Source organism: Engraulis encrasicolus, chromosome 9, assembly GCF_034702125.1.
Source record: "Engraulis encrasicolus isolate BLACKSEA-1 chromosome 9, IST_EnEncr_1.0, whole genome shotgun sequence".
NCBI classification, from domain to species: domain Eukaryota; kingdom Metazoa; phylum Chordata; class Actinopteri; order Clupeiformes; family Engraulidae; genus Engraulis; species Engraulis encrasicolus.
In genome coordinates this window covers 1,699,101-1,714,550 of record NC_085865.1, presented here as the reverse complement: position 1 = coordinate 1,714,550, position 15,450 = coordinate 1,699,101, and the positions used below count along the sequence as shown (strand labels likewise).

Here is a 15,450-nt window from a genome sequence, read left to right as displayed (position 1 = left end):
GCCGGCCGACCGCTATGGCCCCTGCTCAATGGCCCAGGGATGCCGGCCGACCGCTATGGCCCCTGCTCAATGGCCCAGGGATGCCGCCCGACCACCTCCTATGGTTCCCGCCACCTCCCCCAGCCGCCACCTCCCCCCTCACTCTACTCCTAAGTGCCCCGCTGACCTTTCAGTCATGTGCCAGAGCACAGAGCTACGAGGCGAGTCAATCAGGGCAAACTAATCAGACCGACGCGGCTCGTGCTCATAGGCCTATACCTTCTGCATAGTCCTCTTTACAGGCAACCTAGCTGGTATCGGTTATGGTTTAGCTGGTCTACAGCGTAAAACTAAAGCATCTTGATTCCACTCTTACTTCATCAGCGAGCATTGACCCAAAATATTACTATCTTATAAACTTAACATTTCGATGTACATGTTTTATAGTAATCATTTCGATGTACATGTTTTATAGTAATCATTTTTATTTACATGTTTTATAGTAATCATTTTCCATTTTTATACTGTATCTATTGAGCACGTGTTTTACGGCTTTATCTACATTGTCTGCTCCTGTCAGTGTAATCAACTTTAAACTCTTAATGTTGTTTTATGTGTTCTCCCAACAGAGGCAGCAGACCTCTATTATGATGCTCTTAATCCAATAGGCAGCGGGCATGGCCCTCTAATAGGGAAACAGAGGTAGGCTAGACTAGGGAGGACCATCACTGAACTCTATTGATATTGGGCCAACTCTCTGCTCAGCCATAATGCAAACTCTCTGGTGGTTTTGTTGCTGTTCGTTTGTGGGAATTTCTTTTGGTCCAAGAGAGTAACACAGTAATGTTACAAAAGCTTACAGTATTGAAATGTTGCTGAATAGTACACGGCATACAGTAGGCTATCGAGTTACAGTGTAGCTTACAGTAGGCCTATGTGTTACTGAGTAGCCTATATGCGCTTTGCATGAAAAGGAAATCAGTCTTGTGTGATTTGCTGGGTCGTATTTCATACCCCATGTAATCTCACGGGAGCGTTATTGTGGGGGCCTGCCAATGACAAGAGTAACGTGCGCCAGATCGTCCCGTGCCTCGCCTCGCCCCACCCCCGCGTGGTCCATGGATGTTGCAGTCAGTTCAGCATCCTCGAGCCCAGTGTCCTCAGAACGGAACTGCTCACGGCCGAGGAAGAAAGGACACGCCGTGCTCCTCCTGAAAACCGACGCTCTTTCAGTAAGGTATAGTTTAATCGCGTTTTTTTCGACTTTACGCACGGAGAAAAAACAAGTGTTGCTTTATTTATGGTAAATTAAATCAGTAGTGTGGCGTAACTTGTTAATTATTAACCATGTACGAGTTATCGATCGTAATAGCTTTTGTAAAGCTGATTTACTCTGTATTTTAAAGCTTTGCTTCCTGTTCAAACATGACTTATCAGCTAACTACACTTGAAAGATAACCTCCGCCATCGGTTTTTCATTAGTTTCATGCTGTTAAGCTAAGAGTAGTGTGTATACCCAGGGGCTTTACCGATAGGTCGGACTCTGGGAGGTTGGGATGGAGGGATGGATGTATGTGAAGTGCCACACCCCGTCCCGCACGCCTTTCCACCCTCCATGCTAACATCTCTAGTGGGTACTTTACCAAGCGCCGTTAGGGCATCTCGAGAGTTTTTAATTTAGATGATGCTTGTTTTGCAATGAAACCAACTTAGCAAAGCTTTATTGCACACAGGTAGGCCTAATGAAATTGCATCTCTGATTATAAATTAAAAAAAAACATTGCAGGAGACATCTAATTAGTTAGGTAGTAGGCTATTTTAATAAAAACGTGTGTGTGTGTGTGTGCGTGTTTGAAAATAACATTTCAGGGTCTTTTACTAGTGTGGACCTGAATAGGTGCAGTCAGTACATTTATTAAGTGGACGCGCCATGGCCAACAGAGGACCCAGTTATGGGCTGAGTCGAGAGGTCCAGGAGAAGATCGACCAGAAGTACGACCCGGACCTGGAGGGTAAGCTGGTGGACTGGATTGTGGTCCAGTGCGGGTCCAACGTAGACCGACCACAGCCCGGCAAACAGAACTTTCAAACATGGCTCATGGATGGAACTGTGAGTAAAAATAACTTAGGTCTTGAATGACATGGCATGGCATGGCTTGGGTCTTGAAAATGAATAGCTTTCATTGATGTAGGCCTATACATGATGCACAGTTTACTTTGATAATCCCCAAAAGACACATTGTGGTGTTGCAGCAGCAGCGTTGGCATAGACCTATTGATCAGCCATTTACACACATGCCTATCGATCTGCTGCTCTCCTCTGCTCTTCTCTTTTAACTGGGTTGGTTTCATTTACATTTGTCCTTTCTTTCTCCTCAATTTTACAAGGGTAGGTAGGTAGTGACATTGAGGCAATTGCCTCTTTTCCAAGTGAACCCTAGCCAAGAAAGCAGCAAAGACGCAAAATGCACTACACGGGGCAGGACACATGCTGACATTAAAACAGACATCTCACAAAAGGCGGCAAATACACAAAAAAAGCATGTTCATGATTTGTTTTCCCTCATCAATCCTCCTTTCCATTTCTTTCCCTTCTTGTTTTGTGTGATCTGCAGGTGCTGTGTAAGCTCATCAACAGCCTGTACCCTCGTGGCCAAGAGCCCATCAGGAAAATCTCAGACACCCAGATGGCCTTCAAGCAGATGGAGAAGATCTCGCAGTTCCTGCAGGCGGCCGAGGCCTACGGAGTCATCAGCACAGACATCTTCCAGACCGTGGACTTGTGGGAAGGTACGCAGCGCAGCGCAGGCACCAGATCACCCACCAGGCATCACCCACTTCTCCTTTCTCCTTTTGTACTGCATGTCATCATTAAAGGGACACTGTGCAGGAAATGGTCAAAAAAGGTACTGCAACTATGCTGCTCATTGAAACTGGGCTGCCTATTGCCAAATTTGATCTTTACATGAAAGTTTATAAAGTAATAAACAAATATTTTCTAGTAAGATCCAAATACAGTCATTTTTGCAGCTAAAAATGGCTATTTTTGGAAATTCAAAATGGCGGACCATGGAGAAGATCCCCCTTTTCATGTATGAAAAGTGCAATTTTTCCAGTCATAATGAATAATTAGAATTTGATGGTGGTGGTCAGTATTCATGAAAAAGGTAACATTAGTGAATGGGCAGCATGAGTTCTGGAGATAAACAACTAAAAATCTCACACAGTGTGATCATTAAGTTCTGACTATGGTAGCCACTGTGGACTTGTGGGAGGGTAGGCACCAGAGATGCCCAACCATAGATCATCCTCTTCTTTATTTTTCCAATGTGTATGTCAGTCATCACTTGTCAGATGGGAGAGTGTGACACTGCTTCTTTATGATTCACCACTTTATTTTTTGGTGTGCTGACATTTCAGCACTAGGCTGATGAAGGCGTCACACCAAAAAATAACGTGGTGAATCGTTTAGAAGCAGTGTCACGCTCTCCCATCTGCAAGTGATGACTGAAGAACCCTGAAAAGCTGCGCCTGCTGAAAAAGAAACATTTGAGGTGTGCAGGCTCTCCTCGCAAAACGATTCCTCTTTTGTTTGTCATCATTAAGTTCTGACTGCGGTAGGCACCAGTGTCTGTTTTTGACCAAAATTACCAGGGGGGCCAAGATGATGCAGCTATGATGGTGAATCAGGTTAATATTGTATTTTACACATTATATTTCATATAATCATTTATATTTCATGTTTAGCTTTTCCATTACTTTCATGACACAGTGTTTTTTAAGACTGTTCAGTAGGCTACAGGGAACATAAAAGAGGCCAAGAGAAATTCTGGCTTCCCCTCTAGAGCCACCCATGGTTGGCATGACGGACTAAACCTCTCCCCTCTCGAGTATGGTAGGCACGAGAGACTAAACATCTGTTCTTCCTCATATTTCCTTTTGTAGCCGACGTGATTGAGTTATGCCTATAAACCATTAGGAGCCTATTAGAGCTAATGACGGATGATTGCACTTTCCTTTGTCGGGAAACACCCTCGAGTTCATCACGCCTTGACATTTTCCTCGTTGTTTCTGCTGCGACTTTAGTGAAGCGATGACTCATCAGTTAGCCTAGTCATGAACTCACAATCTCTTTGCCTCTCAGGCACAGGAAATAAAATAAAAAAACCTGTTTGCTGAAAAGCCATGCTGCTTTTAGCCTAATTGTTTTCTTCGATTGTTGGGTTAAGCTCCTATGAAAACAAAGTGCTTTGTCGTCGTGGTTACAGGGAAGGACCTGGCGGCCGTGCAGCGAACGCTGATGTCTCTGGGGAGCCTGGCGGTAACTAAGGACGACGGACATTACCGCGGCGACCGAGACTGGTTTCACAAGTGAGAGCTAACGCTAACCTTCTGGAATGTGTCTCTAGAGGAACCTGTGTGTGGGTGTGGGTGTGTGTGTGTGACGTGAAGGCTTTCAGTGTGGATTTCTGTGTCTTCTGGAATGTTCTTTTAAGGTGTGTGTGTGTGTGTGTGTGTGTGTGTGTGTGTGTGTGTGTGTGTGTGTGTGTGTGGGTGTGTGTGTGTGATGTGTGACGTGGTTGCTTCCTTTGTTGTGTCTGCGTTTCCCTGTGTGTGTGTTTATGTATATGTGCATGTGGTTACAGCACTCCACTCCCGGTGTCATCTCAGGGTGTGTGAATGTAAACAACCTCCAGTGTCACCTCTGGGGCCTGTACTAAGGTCTATGAAGCTGGTTCAGGAGTAAACCAGGTTAAGTTAAGAGGTAAATCATCTAATAGAAGAGCCTGGAGTCCTCATTTTCTTACTCCTGAACCAGCTTCTTAGTATACTGTGGGCCCTCAAAGATGTAGGTTTTGCTTGGAAAGTGGTGGGGAGGGACATTAAAATGTCAAATTGTCCGGGTATGGTATTTTTGCATTATGTTTGTGAAAAAGTGGTGAGGATGACAAGCTAGGTTTACCTCAAAAGTGGTATGGACATGTCCCCACCATCCATCCACGCCTAAAACAACAGCCAGACACCCTGGGCCTGCAGGGTAGTGCCACGTCTGCTGACGGGAGTGAACGTGTGGAAAGGAGAGGCTGGAACACACTGCAGCTTAGTTTTCAAGACATTATTTTGTGCACACACACACCCGAAAACTAAGCTGCAGTGTGATCCAGCCTCCTCTCCTTTCCAGTGATGTCTGTCCCACTGTGATGCACCTGCAAGCCGAGTGATGGATGATGCGTAGAGTCCCAATTCTACTGGGACTGAAAGTGTTTGTGTGTTTCTGGTTCTGGTTTCAGGAAGGCCCAGAGTAACCGGCGTGATTTCTCCGACGAGCAGCTTCGTCAGGGCCAGAACCTCATCGGACTCCAGATGGGCAGCAACCGCGGCGCCAACCAGGCTGGCATGACCGGATACGGTATGCCCCGACAGATCATGTAGAGAGGAGAGGAGAGAGGTGATTGGCTACGGTATACCCCAGCAGATCATGTAGAGAGGAGAGGAGAGAGGTGATTGGCTACGGTATACCCCAGCAGATCATGTAGAGAGCTGAGAGAGAGGTGATTGGCTACGGTATACGAAAACTGAAAGTAAAGTCCGCGACACCAAGCTCTCTTTTCTCTTATTTTATTGTCTGATGAAGGGCATGCTGCCCGAAACGTCACAGTAAAATAAGAGAAAAAGGGAGCTTGGAGTCGCGGACTTTACTTTCAGTTTTCATGTGATTTTGCTAGTCCTGCACCCAATCTTTCTGAGACGGATGTGCGTGTTTTTCTCTTTTTGACAATTGGCTACAGTGTACCCCAGCAGACCATGTATAGAGGAGAGGGGATACTTCTCAAGAGGGGAGGAGAGGGGAGGAGAGGGGATACCATGTATAGAGGAGAGGGGATACTTCTCAAAGTGAACTGTGCTAGCCTTGCTAGGATGAGCAACGCCGGCTTTTCGCAGATTTCACCAAGGAGATTATTAATTACACTACAGACTAGTTATTGGATACTCTTTTTGGTGAAATCCAAGAAAAATGGGCATTACTCATCGTAGCTCTAAAAGGCTAGGGCACTTCACTTTGAGGAATACTAAGAGAGATGATTGGCTACGGCATGCTGCCCCGGCAGATCATGTAGAGAGAGAGAGAGAGAAAGAGGACAGATCCCGGACACCTCCAACCCCATACCCACAGGACCTTAAGACACACACACACACACACACACACACACACACACACACACACACACACACACACACACACACACACTCCTTATCTGAAATGTTCAGTCTTTCCCGCTACTTGCAGCGTGTAGGGATATTGACATGTAATATGCACCCTATGTGCTGTAGGCACTAACTGCTGATCAGAGATCGAACATTTTGGACACACACACCCAAATGATGCCATGCAGTATTGCTTCAGAAACAATCTCCTTACACACACACACACACACACACACACACACACACACACACACACCATGCATATGCCATGCAGTATTGTTCCAGAAACAATCTCCCTGCACGCAACAGATAGAAAGTGTTTCTTTAGGCGATGCGAGCTAGAGGCTCCAGTCTGGGTTAGTGGGAGGGCGTGGCTCTGTAGCCTCTGCAGCCTCCATAGGGAGTGGCTCTGTAGCCTCTGCAGCCTCCATAGGGAGTGGCTCTGTAGCCTCTGCAGCCTCTATAAAGTCATTTGAGAAGTATTGCAGCATGCTTTTATTCCGTATAGTCATTTATTTTGTCTCCGGGTCTGTTCCATTATTTATAATTTGTGTCATTATGTGCCATTAAGCTTTGTCATCATGCCATATTGGGCTGGGAAAGAAGACGAAATACAAGATGGAGCCTTGTCTGGGCTCATTTTTAAAACTTGAACTCTTAACTTGAAACGGTCTGGGTGGTGACATGGCATAAATATCTGTGATATTTTATAAAGGTTCTGCATTTCTGCTGTATTTGTTGTACTGTACAAAGCTCCATTTTATTTTTGACTATATACACGTATACTGTTGTTGTCATGACTTGTGTGTACGGTACTTACGTTAGAAAGACTGGATCTGTTTTTGGTCTTTGGACTTTCACTTCTATTTTTTTAATTGTATGTACATCATCAGACTGCTTGTTTATTTTGCAGCTTGTCTGTGAATGAAATTGTTAAATAAAATAGCGTCATATGAAAACAGCATTTCTTTTATTATTATTATTTTTTTAAAATGTTTGTTTAAAACTGTTGGAATGGAGTTTGCATATCGTCCCACAATGTGCATGCTTGGCGGCTATTGCTTGTTCACGAGCCATTTCTTATGTAACCGAACATTTCAAAGTCATATTGTAAATAAATTGCAGCATGTTGTGTGAGTGACTATGTAACCATGACAACAGGAAGCATTAACTAATGTGGAGGCCCTCGGTGATGCAGTGACATTCTGGCTGAGAAGGTTAGCATTAACGTAGCCGTGTTATTGATGGGGTCAGACCACAGCTAGCCTAGCCCCATCCAGGCGGAAAATCAATTGGAATAAGCACGCATGAGCTAGCAATCCACATCCGGACGCGTCCTGGAAAGAGCACTGAGCATTCGGCCTAATTGAACTGCGCCACTTAAAGAGCTGTGTTCGGATCAGACACCTCTTGTTCATGACACGTCATAACTCAAGAATAGCAATCTTGCACTGTTTATGATGAGATGGCTTTGTAAATGGTAAATGGACTGCATGTATATATAGCGCTTTATACTCTGAGCGCTCAATGCGCTTTACATTGTATGCCTCACACTCACCCATTCACACACCGATTGCAGTGGCTGCCACGCATAGTACCACCCTGCCACCAGGAGCAACTTGGGGTTAAGTGTCTTGCTCAAGGACACATCTATGGGGTCAGGTGGAGCGGGGCTCGAACCTGCAACCTTCAGGTTACAGAACAAGCTCCTCTAGCACCAGAGCCACCACTGGCCCGTTTTGTTGTAGCCTCACACATTGAACTGCGAACTGCTCCATTTAAAGAGCCATGTTCAGATCAGGCACCTCTCTTTATGACATGACATAACTCAAGAATAGCAATCTTGCTGTTTGATGAGATGGTTTTGTTGTGCCCTCCTCGTGGCGTGCTGGTTGTAATGCAGCTGAACATCTGTGTCAGCCCAGCAGGGACCCGAGGGCAGGACTGGACTGGTCATCTGGCATACAGGGCTGGACTAGTTATACAGTACTGGACTAGTTATACAGGACTGGACTAGTTATACAGGACTGGACTAGTTATACAGGACTGCACTAGTTATACAGTACTGGACTAGTTATACAGTACTGGACTAGTTATACAGGGCTGGACTAGTTATACAGTACTGGACTAGTTATACAGGGCTGGACTAGTTATACTGGACTGGACTGGTCACATGGCACACAGGGCATTTTCCCGGCGGCCCGATAGTCCTCAGGGGGCCAATGCTATTGTTTTTTTGTTTGTTTGTTCGTATGTTTGTTTACATTTTTTTCCTGTGAGATCGGCCCTCTATTTAGATGTGGTGACCCATTGGCCTATCTTAAAAATTAGACAGAGGACTAAGCGGATCATGGTATTGTAGAAAAGCAGGCGGCTGTGTGACGGGCTGCTTTATGCAAAAAAAAAAAAAATGCCCTGGCCCGTTTTTGGCCCCATTACAGCCCTCGAGCCCTGTCCGAGGGCCTCAATCGGCAGCCATCAAACAAGATTGTCATTATCCGGTTTTGGGGACTCCTCAAACAATGTGCCCACTGTATAGTCCAAGTTGATCATTACATCTTCAAGTAAGAGACAAAGGGGCCTACTATGTGTCCTCCGAAGTGACTTCAGTGGGTTCGTGTGGCGAATCGGGGCGCAATAAGGGACTTGGACAACTCCTCCCTTGACCAATGGACATCGGGCAGCTGGCACTTGAAAGAACTGCAGATGACACCAGATTTGTGATGAAGTGCAGACTCTTCTTCTCCAGACTCTCTTCTCTCTTTTAGGCTGTCAGGAGACTCTCTTTTCACTCTCTTTTTGGCTGTCAGGATCTTCCTTTCCAGACTCTTCTTTCTCTCTTTTTGGCTGTCAGGCTCTTCTTTTCCAGACTGTATTCTCTCTTTTTGGCTGTCAGGATCTTCTTTCTCTCTCTCTTTGTGGCTGTCTGAGTGACTGCAGCCGGTTGTCCGTGTGGTAAAGGGCGCGCTCCGTCAGCTCAGCCACGTGGAGGGTCTCCAAGCTGCTCTCCATCGTGAGTCAGGACTGGACTGCCTGCCATGTTTTCTAGGTTGTTAGTCGCTCCTCTTCCTCTTCCTCTTCTTCTGCTGGTGGTGCTGCTGCTGCTGGTCACCAGAGCGGAGGAGTTGAAAGGTCAGAATAAGGGCAGCGGCGGGTGTGTGTGCGGCCACCCAGGGATCCCCGGTGACCCCGGCCACAACGGGCTGCCGGGACGAGACGGCCGAGACGGGATGAGGGGAGACAAAGGAGATAGAGGTGAGAGGTAATTTGAGACGGGATGAGGGGAGACAAAGGAGATAGAGGTGAGACGGGATGAGGGGGAGACAAAGGAGATAGAGGTGAGACGGGATGAGGGGAGACAAAGGAGATAGAGGTGAGACGGGATGAGGGGAGACAAAGGAGATAGAGGTGAGACGGGATGAGGGGAGACAAAGGAGATAGAGGTGAGACGGGATGAGGGGAGACAAAGGAGATAGAGGTGAGACAAAGGAGATAGAGGTGAGAGGTAATTTGAGACGGGATGAGGGGAGACAAAGGAGATAGAGGTGAGAGGTAATTTGAGACGGGATGAGGGGAGACAAAGGAGATAGAGGTGAGACGGGATGAGGGGAGACAAAGGAGATAGAGGTGAGAGGTAATTTGAGACTTCAACCCACCTGGGCCCTATACAAAGAAGCTGGTTCAAGGGTACACCATGTTAACCCATTTTGCCTAAGCCCTTTTTGGGAAAGAGTTCCCTCTGCATATTAAATCCTAAATATCTTAGCCTCCGAAGCACATACAAACATGAAATGAGTTACACTTAAAAGCCAGGACCCTCATTTTGCCACAGAATGTGTTCATTCAGCTCTAACTTACCCACATTTTTAATAAAACAGCTCAAATCTCAAAATCCTGAATGCAGCATATATGTGTTTCCAGGACACAGTGGGTTACGTTAAAGGTAAATATCATGTAATAGAAGAGCCTGGAGTCCTATTAAGAAACCCCAGGACTCCAGGCTCCTCTATTAGGTGATTTACCTCCTAACTTACCCTGGTTTACTCCTGAACCAGCTTCTTAGTATAGGCCACATATGATTGGACTTGATTCAGGATACATCTGAAGACCTTGTATTGTATAAATGTAATATACAATGTAACTGGACAGCTAGGCCAGAGAGGTACAAGGTGAAGTAATCAATTGAAGAGGTGCTGTATAAATGCATGAGGGATGGGAGTGTGTGCAGTGGGAGTCATAAATAATGGACGGATGGGTATTGATTGAGGAGACATTACACTACGCTTTAGAGCGGACGGGTCATCATGTACAGCGGAGGCTATGAATTGGCACTTTGCTTGTGCACATGATGTGGTAGCTACAGTACGTATTCCAGAGTAAGATGCTGCAGAGCATACTGTAGCTGTACTGACCATTACATCAGCAGCAACAGTGAGGTCATGTCACCTGTGATGCATTAGTCAGCAGCAGAGAAGTGGCATTGGTAGGCTACCTACTTATCCATACAACACACACACACACACACACACACACACACACACACACACACACACACACACACACACACACACACACACACACACACACACACACACACACACAATACAGCACACCACTGCAGCAAACCATTTTGAATGTCTGTGTTCTAACTTAGCTGGTGAAGAAACAGTCAGCAACAGCAATGCAGGAAATCGTTCTTCATCTTGGCCATGTCTACTAGTGGTCTATACACACATTTATTTATTTCATGTAATTCATGTTATGACTGTTAATAATCATGACTGGTTAGGTATAAGTAACTAGATTTCTGTACTATCCTGATCCTAGTAACAGTAGCTGTAAAGAGAGAAAGTCGTCTATAGTGGGGCTACAGCAGTCATGCTCCAGGAACAATGGTGGGCGGGGAGGAGAGGGAGTATGTTCTGTAATGTGAGCATCTGAACCGTTGACCTCAAATATCACTGACATTTAACCTTGCTCTGCTATGCTATGCAGCCAGTCTGCAGACTGTACCTCTTGGGGTGGGCATCATGTATCACTGGGACGGAATGTCCCTTAAAAATGAAACGCTGACCTCTGACCTGTGGATGACCTTTTGACCCCTTTAGGAGACCTTGGTCTTCGCGGAGCGGCGGGGTCAGAGGGCATGAAAGGAGCGCAGGGAGAGCCTGGTAAAACCTGTTCGCTTTTGTCTGATAACAAATATCACATTTCTATTGTTAACGTTTCTTTTGTTTCAGACATGTAAAAGTCTCACCGTGGAAACATGTCTGGTAAAAGATAAAACTTTCTGAAACTATCTGAAACAAAAGATACTTTAACAATTGTTTTAGCTTTTAGACATAATGAATGAACAGCCTTCATCTAAATATCACATGTGCTGTGTGTGGCCATTTTGGCTTCTGATTTACCGGAGTGGCCTGCATATAGAGGCTCGCTGCGATAACTGCTTCCGGGCCTCGTGCTGCTATCTGATGGCTAATGTTACACAGTCACCCCTTTCAGCCGAGAGCCATAAACAGTAACGGGGGGGGGGGGGTCACCATGTTATACCGCAGCTCCTCTGGCAGCACATGAGACGGGGCGGCCGTAAAAGCAGCCATTAGCAGCCCAGCAGGGCCGGGTTCATGGCTGCAGCCTAGGGCCCCCACCTGCTAGGAGGCCCCCACAGGCTAGATATGGTTGCCGCCTAGGGCCCCCCACCTGCCAGGAGGCCCCCACAGGCTACATATGGCTGCAGCCTAGGGCCCCCCACAGGTTAGATATGACTGCAGCCTAGGGCCCCCCACAGGTTAGATATGACTGCAGCCTAGGGCCCCCCACAGGCTAGATATGGCTGCAGCCTAGGGGCCCCACAGGCTAGATATGGCTGCAGCCTAGGGCCCCCAGAGGCTAGATATGGCTGCAGCCTAGGGCCCCCCACCTGCCAGGAGGCCCCCACAGGCTAGATATGGCTGCAGCCTAGGGCCCCCCACAGGCTAGATATGATGGCTGCAGCATAGGGCCCCCACAGGCTAGATATGACTGCAGCCTAGGGGGCCCCACCTGCCAGGAGGCCCCCACAGGCTAGATATGGCTGCAGCCTAGGGGCCCCCACAGGCTAGATATGGCTGCAGCCTAGGGCCCCTCACCTGCCAGGAGGCCCCTGATTGGCCAAAAGTCAAAAATTGCACAATTGTGACAAGATGCGATATTGAAAAATGCATCTGTCGTGTTGAATACAGTTTTAAATCCTGTCAATACTACTCTCCACAGTTGACAGACATGTTATTACATGTTATAGCTTGTAATTACGAGACATGTAATTGGGTCGTGAAATTTGCCTGCTGGGGGGGCCACACTGTAACCTGTAGCCTAGGGGCCCCAGGCCATCTTTAATCCGGCTCGACTTGACTCTCACTCACTGAACTTTAGAGCTTTATCTTGCGGCCTGAGGATGTAGAGGTGGCTTCCTCCCTCTCCTCCATTCAGTGTTGCCAGATTGGGCGGTTTCAAGCCCAATTGGGCTATTTAGATTGACCGTCTTTGGGTAAAACCGGCCAAAATGTTTCTGCTGGAAATGATCAGACACATCTGGCACCCTCGCCTCCCCTCAGGCTAAAAGCTGTGGTGGCTGGCAATGCACAGGTGCTGCTCTCAAGGGGTTAGATCAGATGTCCACTGTATCATACACTATATATCATACTGTATATCTGCCCAGGAGTACGGTTAGATGTACACTATACCATAAACTCTTAAGGGGTTAGATCAGATGTCCACTGTATCATACTGTATATCTGCCCTGTGCACTGCCCAGGAATCCCCCTCTCTACCTTAATACTTGTACACACACACAGACATGAACACACATTCCGTCTTTTAGGGCTGTCCAATATGACGATATACATATCGCCCAGCCCTACCGTCTTTATAGCCTATGCGTCTTTGCCGTGACTCCCTGCATTGTGTTTCCCATTGACATGAGTCTCCTGTGTGCAGGGTTCGGGGCCTAAAGAGACTTTGAGTCCTTTGCAGCCCTTGCCAGCAGGTTTACATGGGATACCTCTGCTAACCCTGCTAGCCTTCTGTATTATATACTGTATAGGTTTACATGGGATACCTCTGCTAACCCAGCTAGCCTCCTGCATTATATACTGTATAGGTTTACATGGGATACCTCTGCTAACCCAGCTAGCCTCCTGTATATTACTGTATAAGGTTTACATGGGATACCTCTGCTAACCCTGCTAGCCTCCTGTATTATATACTGTATAGGTTTACATGGGATACCTCTGCTAACCCTGCTAGCCTCCTGTATTATATACTGTATAGGTTTACATGGGATACCTCTGCTAACCCTGCTAGCCTCCTGTATTACTGTATAGGTTTACATGGGATACCTCTGCTAACCCAGCTAGCCTCCTGTATAAGGTTTACATGGGATACCTCTGCTAACCCGGCTAGCCACCTGTATTATATAAGCCAGTGGGCACGGTTCCCAGGAGGTGCAAGCACTGTGTAATGGGTTTAACCCTCGCTGTACTGCAAGTCTTGTTAACTGCGAGCGTAAGGTGCTCCGATCATGTCAACACTTGGCTCTGATTCGGCAGGAGCGGCCGGGACACCGGGAGCGAAGGGCCGGCGCGGCGAGAACGGAGAGCGGGGCTCCCCGGGGAAGATGGGCCCCCAAGGCGTCCAGGGGCCCGTCGGGGTCAAAGGTCAAAAGGGCGAGCTGGGGTTGCCAGGTACTGTATTTTACTGTAGTGTACAGTACTGTAATGTTTTTACTGTCATATTTTCACTGTAATGTATAAGGTCTATATGTATTTTTTGTATTTGTGTATTAATGTAAGCTAGACAGGCACTCCTTAGGGATTAATAAAAGTACTCTACTCTACTCTACTCAACTCCTCTAGGTCCGCAGGGGATCAAAGGGGAGGTGGGTCCCGAGGGCCCCCCGGGTGAGAAAGGTTCGCTGGGATACCAGGGGGAAAAGGGCTTCAGCGGGCCCGTTGGCCAGCCTGGGCGCCCGGGCACCAAAGGCGAGATGGGCCCCCCTGGGCACAAAGGCAGCATCGGGTACCGTGGCGAGAGAGGCCCACGGGGCGAGCAGGGAGAGAAGGGCGACGCGGGGCCCTTACCCAACATCCCCAAGAGCGCCTTCTCCGCCGGCCTGACGGACAGCACCAAGCTCCCCGCCTCCAACGCGCCCATCCGCTTCGACCGCGTCATCTACAACCGCCAGGGCCACTACGACCCGCTCACCGGACGCTTCACCTGCGCTCACAGCGGCGCCTACTACTTCTCCTACCACATCACCGTCTTCTCGCGCAATGTCAAGGTGGCGCTCAGGAGCTTTTCTATCTTTCACGCTCTCATTCTCTCTCTCAAGTTGGTGCGCAGGAGCTTTCATTCAATACAGAGAAGCTGTCTCTCCTGCTCTGCTCTGCTCTGTTCTGCTCTGTGCTTTTCTTCTCAATCATAAGAAGTTAAATTGTTCAGCTATTGTTCAACCATCTTTCTTTCTTACTTACTTTCTTTTATTCTCTCTCTCTCTCTCTCTCTCTCTCTCTCCCTCTCGCTCCAGGTGGCGCTGATGAAGAATGGCCAGAAGATCATCCACACGATGGATAACTACCAGTCGAGCGAGGACCAGGCGGCGGGGGGTACGGTGCTCCACCTGGACGCGGGGGACAAGGTCTGGCTGCAGGTGATGGGAGGCAGCCTCTTCAACGGCCTCTACGCAGACGACGACGACGACACCATATTCTCGGGCTTTATTTTGTTTCCTGATGACGATTAAGCTTTAAATGTAATAAAATAAAAGTATGTACGAAAGAAATAAGAGAAAGGTTAGAAAAGATTAAAAGGAAAGTGATCAAATACGTCATCATTCTTCATTATTGTGCTGTTGACATTATTATTCACATATTGTTGTATTTTTGAAAAATAAAGTTTAAAAATGTTATATTGCTTTGACTACTGTTTGATTACTTCATTCATTTTAAATTTGCGTGCAGCATTGGGGTAATCAGTGATCACCATACAGTCCTGTGGGTGTCCTCCAAACAAGGCTTCGATGGTAGCCTACCTATTATTCTTTCATTTTATTTTGGTGCATCAACAAAACGTAGGCTACTCCCCCATACAAACAAAAGGCAAAGTAAAGACGGTTCCAACGCCTTTGCCCAATGAGGTTATGCATTACGCGTTTTGGTGATGTTTTCCCATCGTAAGCTGTTGATTTTGTTGGGGTTCGTGTGTAAAAAGTGTTAAAGTGTAAAA

General features: G+C 47.1%; 2 protein-coding genes across 4 annotated transcripts; both read left to right on the top strand.

The window, feature by feature from the left end:
• Nucleotides 1-381: 381 nt before the first annotated feature.
• tagln3b (transgelin 3b) lies at nucleotides 382-5,567 on the top strand. 3 transcript variants are annotated; one of them, XM_063206376.1, is made up of 5 exons: nucleotides 382-1,211; nucleotides 1,849-2,089; nucleotides 2,595-2,769; nucleotides 4,248-4,350; nucleotides 5,271-5,567. In XM_063206376.1, exons 2-5 carry the CDS (start codon nucleotides 1,910-1,912, stop codon nucleotides 5,410-5,412), a joined length of 600 nt encoding a protein of 199 aa, XP_063062446.1. In that variant the 5' UTR covers nucleotides 382-1,211; nucleotides 1,849-1,909; the 3' UTR covers nucleotides 5,413-5,567. The 3 variants fall into 3 exon arrangements, with proteins under 3 accessions (XP_063062446.1, XP_063062447.1, XP_063062445.1); XM_063206377.1 differs by having other exon boundaries at nucleotides 382-1,216; nucleotides 1,862-2,089; XM_063206375.1 differs by having other exon boundaries at nucleotides 382-1,216.
• A 3,596-nt stretch (nucleotides 5,568-9,163) lies between these two features.
• c1qtnf9 (C1q and TNF related 9) lies at nucleotides 9,164-14,968 on the top strand. The gene is made up of 5 exons (XM_063206373.1): nucleotides 9,164-9,441; nucleotides 11,295-11,357; nucleotides 13,776-13,910; nucleotides 14,082-14,506; nucleotides 14,753-14,968. The coding sequence occupies exons 1-5, from the start codon at nucleotides 9,225-9,227 to the stop codon at nucleotides 14,966-14,968; spliced, it is 1,056 nt and encodes a 351-aa protein (XP_063062443.1). The 5' UTR covers nucleotides 9,164-9,224.
• Nucleotides 14,969-15,450: the final 482 nt, after the last annotated feature.